Here is a 9,536-nt window from a genome sequence, read left to right as displayed (position 1 = left end):
CATCTGTGATCATTACATTACAAGACAAACTATATACAGTATCATTATAATTAATCAAACAATTTTTGAAAATTTGGCAACAAAAAAGAAAATAGAAAACAGAAGTTTGGATTGAAGAAATCTCCAAAACCAAAAAAAAAAAACACAAAAGATGAAGAGGTGGTTTACTTGTTAGACCACTGGAATTCTATCTCAAGATTTCTGGGGCCACTTTTACTTTCAGGTAACAAACTGTATTCACCTGCAACTGCTCCCAGCATCACCACCCTGTCGATTTGGATCGTTACTTTTCCAAAGGAACTCTGCACAAAAACAAAACGCAAAGCCAAAGTTTAGAGTTAAACCGGCAAAATTTAAAACTGTTATCTATGAATTAAGTTTGATGATATACCTTTCCCATTTTGCTCTTGTTCTTGCATGATATGTGGAGTTTTTGACCTTTGGGAGGGCTTTCAAATGACCATGAGAAACTCTCGTCCCACTCTGGGTTAGGACCTGTAGATATCACCTGAAAAAATAGAAAGATACAGTTGATTTCTCGGAAAATTATAAATCACAGTGAATTGAAATAGCGGTGAAGAGTCATTTGTTACCTTGGTTTGTCTAGGAGGATTGTTACCGAGTGTGATCTTGCAGAACACGCTCGGGTTACCAACGGATTGTTTCATGTTGTTACCGCGCTTGATAGTGACCACCAGCGTACCTGGCAAACACTGCAAGAGGAATTCAGCTTTCTCCTGGAACCGCGGTGGACCTGATTGGATTAGGTACTGAAGTAAGGGGATGGCGTCTGCAGCAGCAACTGACTGGGCCCTGGAAACTTCGGCCGGACAGGCTGACCAAGCTTGTCGCAGAAGAAACAACGCATCCAAGGCAGCTTCTTGAGTTGCCTCTGATCCTGTCTTCAGGGATGTAACTAAATGTGGTATACTTAGTGTTGCAGGCTCAGTGGCCCTTAGGCGTGGGAAGTTGTTAAACAAAGAGTTTAAAGCTTTTAGATACTCATCATTCACAGTTCCAGTGGCCCACAAGTCCTTCTCAATAGCAGCTGTAAATTAAAAGGAAGCAACATCTAAGAAATAAGAACCAGCAAATCAAATTGAAAAAGAGGGTACTTAAACTTTTCTCACCAGTTATTGCTCGGACAGTCTCGCTAGATGCGTACTCTTGGACGGTGTGATTAGAGAAAAGTAGCTTTACGAACATTGCAGCCTGAACAGATGTTTCAGGATCACTGGAACTGATCAGATCCAAGACAACCTGCACACCACCTGCCTCGGCAACTGCTCTTTTGTTAGACCGGCTATACATGACAAGGTTTTGCAGGGCACATATAGCAACTACTTTCATTTCTTCAGTGGGTTGTTCTTCGAGGACATTAACTAAAGCACGGCAAGCAGAAGCTGCGTCAGTGCTTCTAGCGAGTGCTTCATTCTGGAAAAGATCACCGAGGGCCAAAGTTGCCAGTAAACGCGCTTGCTGAGCTTGGGTCTGTGGATCCAAGAGGTACTGGGACAAGGGTAAGATTGCAGTCTTGGTGGCTTTTGAATCTCTTATCTTCACGTTGTTGAGAAGTACCTCAAGCAGTCTCGCTGCTGTGTCCTCACACTGATGAGACCTTAAAAGATCAAGTAGAGCTTCTATGGCACCGCTTTCAGCCATGGACTCTGCGCTGGTTCCATCATCACTTTCCAACACTAGAAGAGCGTTAAGTGCACCAACCACGGTGTTTTCAGAAGCAGAACGAAGCAGTCTTACAAGAACAGCGACAGGAACTTCCAGGTAAAATTCGGAGCTAAATTGCAAGATGATAACCAAAATTGATGCTGCAGACTCCCATAACACATTGGAAAGTGATGGATCTGCTTGCAGTATCACCTTTGACAGCTCACTCACACCACTTTCTTTAGCTATTTCATTTGGCCAAGTTAGAGCAATGCTAAGGAGAGCTTTCACAGCTCTTTGCTGTAATAAGTGTATGCCGGATCCCAGCACATGGATTAGAGGTCCGATCGCAAGTTGTGTTAATGGATCCTTCTGCAGATGCTCCTCGTAGAGAAGATGAGACAGAAGCTCAGCTGCCAACTGTTGTACTGCTGGGGATGGAGATTCCAGCAGCGGAATTAGCGGCTCAATCACTTGGTGCGGTGTAAGTGTATATTCAGCTCGGCATTGTGGATGTTCTAAGATATTGACCAAAACTTGCAGAGCACTGTGCTGTCCATCAGCTCCAAACTCCAACCTTGTCAGCAAATTGAAAAGTGGCTCCACCACTTTCGCAGCAGATTGTCCCTTGGCAATCGTAGCATTATTTGTGAGGATGCGAAGCAGTTCCGAAAACGCAGCACAAAGAAAATCTGGAGCTTCGTGGAGAATATCAAGTACGCAGTCGATAACTCCAGCTTTCACCATTTCCAGTTTACAAGCAGGCCTGTCCTTACCTAACTTTACTAGAGCCCTGGATATCGCCTCATGAAGCACATAGTTTTTACCATAGAGAAGGCCAACAAGAGGAACCACAGCACCATGAGCTGCAACTAGTTCAGCCAGTTGTTCATCATCGACAAGCTTATCCAGTGCACGTACAACTGAATGCTGAGCAGGGCTGAACTCAGTCACAAGAAGAGAGACAAGTGGCTCAACACAACGCGCTGCAGCAACTGTAGACCTAATCCTTGTATTTGCAAACAGAACATAGCACAGCTCCGCAGCATCCCCCTTCAGTTCCATCGTATAGTTTGAAGAAAGGATCCTGCAGAGAACATCTACCGCATTCATCTCAACATCTGCAACTGCCAAAGCCCGTGATGGATTATCACTCAACAACCTAACAAGTGCAGCAATAGCAGCATGCTGCTCCCTCTCTGAACCAGTGTTGAGGATCTCTACCAATGGCTGAACAGCTTGTCTAGAAGACTCTGCATTTCTTATATGATCAGCGGTAAAGAGACTATCCAATGCCTTGGCAGCACTGTACCTAGCTCCTCTTCCACCTAGACGCAAAACTGCTACAAGTTGGCTGACAGCACCAAATGCTGAGTCATGCCTTCGAATTTCAGCACTGCTAAATAAGATGCCTAAAAGAACTGTTGCAGCTTCCTCTTGCTCGTCCTGAGNATGGCACCGCTTTCAGCCATGGACTCTGCGCTGGTTCCATCATCACTTTCCAACACTAGAAGAGCGTTAAGTGCACCAACCACGGTGTTTTCAGAAGCAGAACGAAGCAGTCTTACAAGAACAGCGACAGGAACTTCCAGGTAAAATTCGGAGCTAAATTGCAAGATGATAACCAAAATTGATGCTGCAGACTCCCATAACACATTGGAAAGTGATGGATCTGCTTGCAGTATCACCTTTGACAGCTCACTCACACCACTTTCTTTAGCTATTTCATTTGGCCAAGTTAGAGCAATGCTAAGGAGAGCTTTCACAGCTCTTTGCTGTAATAAGTGTATGCCGGATCCCAGCACATGGATTAGAGGTCCGATCGCAAGTTGTGTTAATGGATCCTTCTGCAGATGCTCCTCGTAGAGAAGATGAGACAGAAGCTCAGCTGCCAACTGTTGTACTGCTGGGGATGGAGATTCCAGCAGCGGAATTAGCGGCTCAATCACTTGGTGCGGTGTAAGTGTATAATCAGCTCGGCATTGTGGATGTTCTAAGATATTGACCAAAACTTGCAGAGCACTGTGCTGTCCATCAGCTCCAAACTCCAACCTTGTCAGCAAATTGAAAAGTGGCTCCACCACTTTCGCAGCAGATTGTCCCTTGGCAATCGTAGCATTATTTGTGAGGATGCGAAGCAGTTCCGAAAACGCAGCACAAAGAAAATCTGGAGCTTCGTGGAGGATATCAAGTACGCAGTCGATAACTCCAGCTTTCACCATTTCCAGTTTACAAGCAGGCCTGTCCTTACCTAACTTTACTAGAGCCCTGGATATCGCCTCATGAAGCACATAGTTTTTACCATAGAGAAGGCCAACAAGAGGAACCACAGCACCATGAGCTGCAACTAGTTCAGCCAGTTGTTCATCATCGACAAGCTTATCCAGTGCACGTACAACTGAATGCTGAGCAGGGCTGAACTCAGTCACAAGAAGAGAGACAAGTGGCTCAACACAACGCGCTGCAGCAACTGTAGACCTAATCCTTGTATTTGCAAACAGAACATAGCACAGCTCCGCAGCATCCCCCTTCAGTTCCATCGTATAGTTTGAAGAAAGGATCCTGCAGAGAACATCTACCGCATTCATCTCCACATCTGCAACTGCCAAAGCCCGTGATGGATTATCACTCAACAACCTAACAAGTGCAGCAATAGCAGCATGCTGCTCCCTCTCTGAACCAGTGTTGAGAATCTCTACCAATGGCTGAACAGCTTGTCTAGAAGACTCTGCATTTCTTATATGATCAGCGGTAAAGAGACTATCCAATGCCTTGGCAGCACTGTACCTAGCTCCTCTTCCACCTAGACGCAAAACTGCTACAAGTTGGCTGACGGCACCAAATGCTGAGTCATGCCTTCGAATTTCAGCACTGCTAAATAAGATGCCTAAAAGAACTGTTGCAGCTTCCTCTTGCTCGTCCTGAGGTCCAAGGGAAAGATATTTCGAGAGGCCCTCAAGAGCACCTGACTCTACCATGACAATCATATTTTGTGGACAGTCTCCGGCAAGCTGAGTTAGAAGATTAAGTGCAAGAAGAGGAGCACCGGGGCGGTCTGGAATTGGTTTAAGAAGTTCAACTAGTAAGGGAATTGCTTTTCGAGAAGTAGCCCCAACTCTAATATCTTCAACTCGGAAAAGTCTTTCAAGGGCAACCTGGTCTGGGTACCGCACTAAATCGAACTCCTGCGACAGCTGTAGAAGTTCTTTTATGTCATCATCAGAACAACCAAGCAATGATATAAACCCAGCCGCAGCACCAGAGTTTGCAACAGATAGAAGAGTTCCCCGACTACCGTTACAGACAAGACTAGCTAGAGCTTGTGCTGCAAAATATCTGTCTGCGTATTCCTCTGACTTCACAAGATTTGAGAGCACTGGAACAGCCTTCATTGTTGCATGTGAGCGGGTGATTTCTCTGTCCTGGAAAAGTATGGCTAGCAATAATGCACAAACCCAAATGTTGGCGTCTTCTCCATTATCAGCCTGAAGTGTAAAAATGGATTAGCAGCTAAAGCAATATAAAGGACAAATTAGCGTCCCAAAATGAGTTTAAACGTTAAATGCTATCACAGTGGGTTTCTTTTATCAGTAATCAACTCGATAAGCTGTGATCTCAAAGACTGTAATCTATAAGAGAGTTAAATACCTGGATAAAACGGTTGCCTATCCTGTCAGTAATCAACTCGATGCCTTCCGACTCCAATATTACTGCTCTGCTCTTTTCATCATGACAAGAAAGAACCGAGAGCAACCAAATGGCTAAATTGTCACCAGAAATAACTGTTGCTCCCGTGGAACCCTCTCTACATTCTGTTGCCTCTTGCTCTTCATCTTCTTTTTCTTTGGGATGAATGCATATGCAGATTCTATCTTTCTCATCCTTTTCCTGATCTTGCACAGAAATCTGAGATGAATCTAGAATCCGCACAAGTGCTTGAACGAATTTGGCACACAATTGTGTCTCATTCAAATTTTCTATCATCTTCTCGTCGTTAACTTTGGCAGCACAAATAATAATAGCAGCTCCACCAATTTTTATTTTCGGGTCCCTGGTATTTATCACCCTTTTAGCTACAGATGACACGCAATCTCTGGCATTGTTGACCATGTTTCCCAAAACCATAGGCTGATCTCGGCAAAGTCTTGACAATACTTCAATAGCTTTGTCCTGTAGTGAAGGATTGGCAACACTCACTATAGATGAGACTATTGGGGCTATGCTGTTAGGAGATTCAGTCAAAACGACCCAAGCTGGTTTTACATTTCCATTACCTCCTGATCTTGAGAATATAGCAAGCGCATCTAGGGCTTCTGATATTGCATCAGATCTTCCGTCGGCAGATTCTAGAAGAGACACTAAGGCAAGCACTGTTCCAGCACGGTTCACAGAATCTGTCAACGCAGAATCAATTCGGCGACGACTAAGCAGGCGGGCAATTGCAGCAGCAGCAAGTGTCTTTCCAGACACTGTACCTTCACGTAAGATTCTAGTGGCTGACAAAATAATATCTTCGACAATGACCTTCTCTGACACTTCACTGTCCAATATAAGATTAGCCAAAGCGCACATTCCTTGCTCAGCAACTTCTAGAACGGAAGAATTGGCAAGAGAAACCAGAGTAGGCAATGCTTCTCTGGCAGAAATGGCCACATCCCGATTCTCCTTAATTGAAAGTAAAATTGCAGCCAGACAGCGGCAAGACTCAACAAGAATCTTCTCCGAATCCACATTCAGCAGTTTTATGGCAGACAAGAGAGTTTTGAGGGCTAGAGCGCTCTCACGCAAATCCTTTCTGATCTGAAAGATAGCTGCAAGAGCTGAGGCTGAATTTGCTTGAGTCTCTTCTTTTGCAGAGCTCATTAACTTGATCATGGTCTCAATAGCATCATTCGAAGCACTGCCATCACGTAACATGTCATTGAATGGGACCACAGAAAGCATACTCTTCAATGCATCCAAAACGTAAATTTTCGACTCAGGTAGATCACTGGTAAGCAAAGCAGTAAGCTGACTGATTGTTGCAGTATCTGATTTATGAATCAAATGATTCAATGTCTTGGCGGCTATTTCTTTACCGTTTGCACTACCATTCTTTAGTAGCCATAAGAGAGCAGGGACAGCATCAGCACTTTCAACACAAGCACGTATATCTTCACTATGATTGCACAAGTTCCTAAGGATGGTTGCAGAGTCTTCCCTGGCTTTGGCCGACCCAGTCTCTAGAATTTGAACAAGTGGAGGTATACCTCCAGCAGCAGTGATGGCCCACTTGCTTTCATCATTTTCGTTAGACAGAAGGCAAAGAAGTGCAACAGCACATTCTTGCTGCTGTTCGGACGAAAGACCCAGAAGAGATATCAGCATTTGGATCCCTTCACGACCCTGTAAGGCAGGCCACAGGCTACCTTCCTGGTTACACAGCATCAGAAGAGCCTTTACAAGCTCATCTTGAACCTCATTCACCGCCATTGTTATTAGACCAACAAGCAAACGTTTTGCATCCGAGTTGGAAAGTTTGATAGAGAGTATGGAATTCCCATACAAACTTGCAAGTGCTTCAATTGTACGTTCTTGCACCAGGAATGGTAGACGAGGCTTGAACTGCTTTAGCAGAGTCTGCTCAACGACCAATGGATCAGATGCTCTAGTAGTTTCTGCCTTGCCGTCATATATCATTAATGCTGAAGCTAACGCCCCAAGGGTGTCAGCAGTCTGAGCAGGTGAAGAGCAAGATTCAAGGCTCTGACCAAGGCTTGATATGACATATGACAAACCACCGGAAATATTAGCAAGGGCACACATTGCATTTTCTTGTAGTGCTTGGGCATATTCACCTTGCATGAATTCTTTCGATGGAGCTATTGTTGCATTAATTAGAACAGGAATACCATTAGAATTAGCGATTTCTCGCTTTGCTTCCTTAGATTGAGCAGAAAGCGACTTGAGAGCAGCAGCTGCCTCCGCCCTCACTGGGGCTTCATTACCTGATCCTAATAACTTGAGAAGCTGTTTTGTAATGTCCGCAGTCAATACACTGGAACAAACGGAGGCGTCCTCCATCATCATACACGCAAGAAGGAAGCAGACATTAGATAGTGTGCTTGACTGCCCGCTTGCAAGCAGCTTAACAAGTACATCAACTCCCCCAGCTCGAATTGTCTCAGACCAAAATCCTTCTGTGGTGCTAGAAAGGTTCTTAAGTGCACCAGTTAACAAACCATCAACCTCTCCTTTCTTATTTCCACTGCGCAACTGGTCCCAGAGAACCGGTACAACTCCCTCAGTGGAAAATATTTTTGATCCAACATGGTCTTTCACACCACCTTCAGAAACAGCATAGATTGTCTTTGCTGCAGCGATCTGCCCTTCAACTGAACTGGATTTGAGAAGGCCAAGCAATGGGGGAATGCATCCCCCAAGTAACACTTTAACTCTAAGTTCGTTCTCCTTGCAGAGTGAACCCAAAACGGTTGCAGCTTGTATCTTCACTCCAAGTGATCCTGATCGTAGAAGAGAGACAAGTACTGGCACAGCTTGGGAGTGTGATCCGACAGCGCTGAATGCATTTTCACGCATTTCTATAAGGTCCAGTAACTGCTTCAGGCAGTATTCTCTTTCTTGTGCAGATGATGAACCTTGGCGCAGCTGCTCGATGCATTGTGCAACACTTGCTAATGTCCCGTCTGGATCTTCCATGCTGGTGGTGCGGTCTCTGCAAGTGATGAAAAAATGTTAGTTACAAAGTCGATAATAGTTGTGCCTTTCTAATTAAAACGCCTCATCCGAAAAAATGACATAAGAAACCAGTCCAGATAATATTGGTTTTTATTAATCCACAGATTGAGGTGCAACAAATACTGACAAGGCCTCAATTTTATCACACTGATTGGTAAATAATATATGTGTTACCTTAAACTCATCTTTGTGGTTGAATGTGGAGTTGGGGGCTCTGAATCATGTATCTTCATATCCCCATTTCTCTCCTGCAATCAAGACCAGCCAACACAAAAATAAGTTAAATGATCAAAAAAATTGCAAGACGTTTGCTCCTATGCAATGGAACGTGTCCTGCAAAAGACTATCAGGTTTTTGATGTAAAGAAGGAAAACTTTATGAAATTTCCACAGTAAAACGAAACAAGAAGAAAAGCAGTAAAGAGATACGCAGACACGTGACATAACAAAACATAAAGATTACTCACAAGATACAATTCAAAGGAAGAAAGAAAAAAGTACCACTGAGTAATTTAATCAACAATGGGATCAGCTCAAGTACAATTCATAATCTGATTCAAACTCAAGGAACATATCTCAGCTTAATCAAATCCTTCTAATACACCAAAAATGGAAATACCACTCTAGAATAACTCAGATCTAATTGATACTGCAGCTAAGCACTGTGATAAAGTCGTAAATATATCAAGTTAATTACCGACTCGCTTGGGGCAAGGCCATTCCCATTACTGGAAGAAAATCTCCATCCAAGTGCACTTGTCATAATATCTTCTTTATTACACTTCACTTCAAGATTCACAAAATCAAAAGTAGACCCCAGAGACCTTGCCCCTACCCAGATCTACCAAAACCAGATCGTCAAAACATCAACGCCCTCCTCCTGCAAACACAGAGATCAGACGAAGACAGAGCATAAAGATCCAGATAAAGAAAGAATGACTCACTCAAGCAAAATGCAACTATATAGTATCCAAAGATGACTCTACCTAACTGAATTATACTATAAGCAACTGAATATAAATAAATAAATAAAACTCACACGATCCGAATCGATTCGAACTTAAAGCTAAATCAGGAAACTTTTTAATCAGTATGAACTCAAAAAAGCAGGATTCAGATCGGGGGGGGGGGGGG

At 43.8% G+C, this 9,536-nt stretch overlaps 1 protein-coding gene across 3 annotated transcripts in view; it reads right to left on the bottom strand.

Annotated features, from left to right (window-relative positions):
• The window catches only part of LOC104702756, a 10,455-nt gene continuing 925 nt past the window's right edge, over positions 7-9,536 (bottom strand). The window contains exons 1-9 of one of the 3 annotated variants that reach the window (XM_010418668.2): positions 9,442-9,462; positions 9,100-9,282; positions 8,578-8,651; positions 5,314-8,380; positions 4,587-5,150; positions 1,131-3,111; positions 594-1,048; positions 392-508; positions 7-302 (exon numbers count right to left, since the gene is read on the bottom strand). In XM_010418668.2, coding sequence (XP_010416970.1) covers positions 165-302; positions 392-508; positions 594-1,048; positions 1,131-3,111; positions 4,587-5,150; positions 5,314-8,380; positions 8,578-8,651; positions 9,100-9,165 — 6,462 coding nt within the window. In that variant the 5' untranslated portion in view covers positions 9,166-9,282; positions 9,442-9,462 and the 3' untranslated portion in view covers positions 7-164. Of the gene's footprint in view, positions 303-391; positions 509-593; positions 1,049-1,130; positions 3,112-3,353; positions 5,151-5,313; positions 8,381-8,577; positions 8,652-9,099; positions 9,283-9,441; positions 9,463-9,536 lie in introns of those variants that run through there. The other 2 variants (XM_010418669.2, XM_010418667.2) reach the window with 2 other exon arrangements.

This window comes from Camelina sativa, chromosome 7 (genome assembly GCF_000633955.1).
Source record: "Camelina sativa cultivar DH55 chromosome 7, Cs, whole genome shotgun sequence".
In the NCBI taxonomy this organism is placed as follows: domain Eukaryota; kingdom Viridiplantae; phylum Streptophyta; class Magnoliopsida; order Brassicales; family Brassicaceae; genus Camelina; species Camelina sativa.
This window is presented reverse-complemented; position numbering and strand designations above follow the sequence as displayed.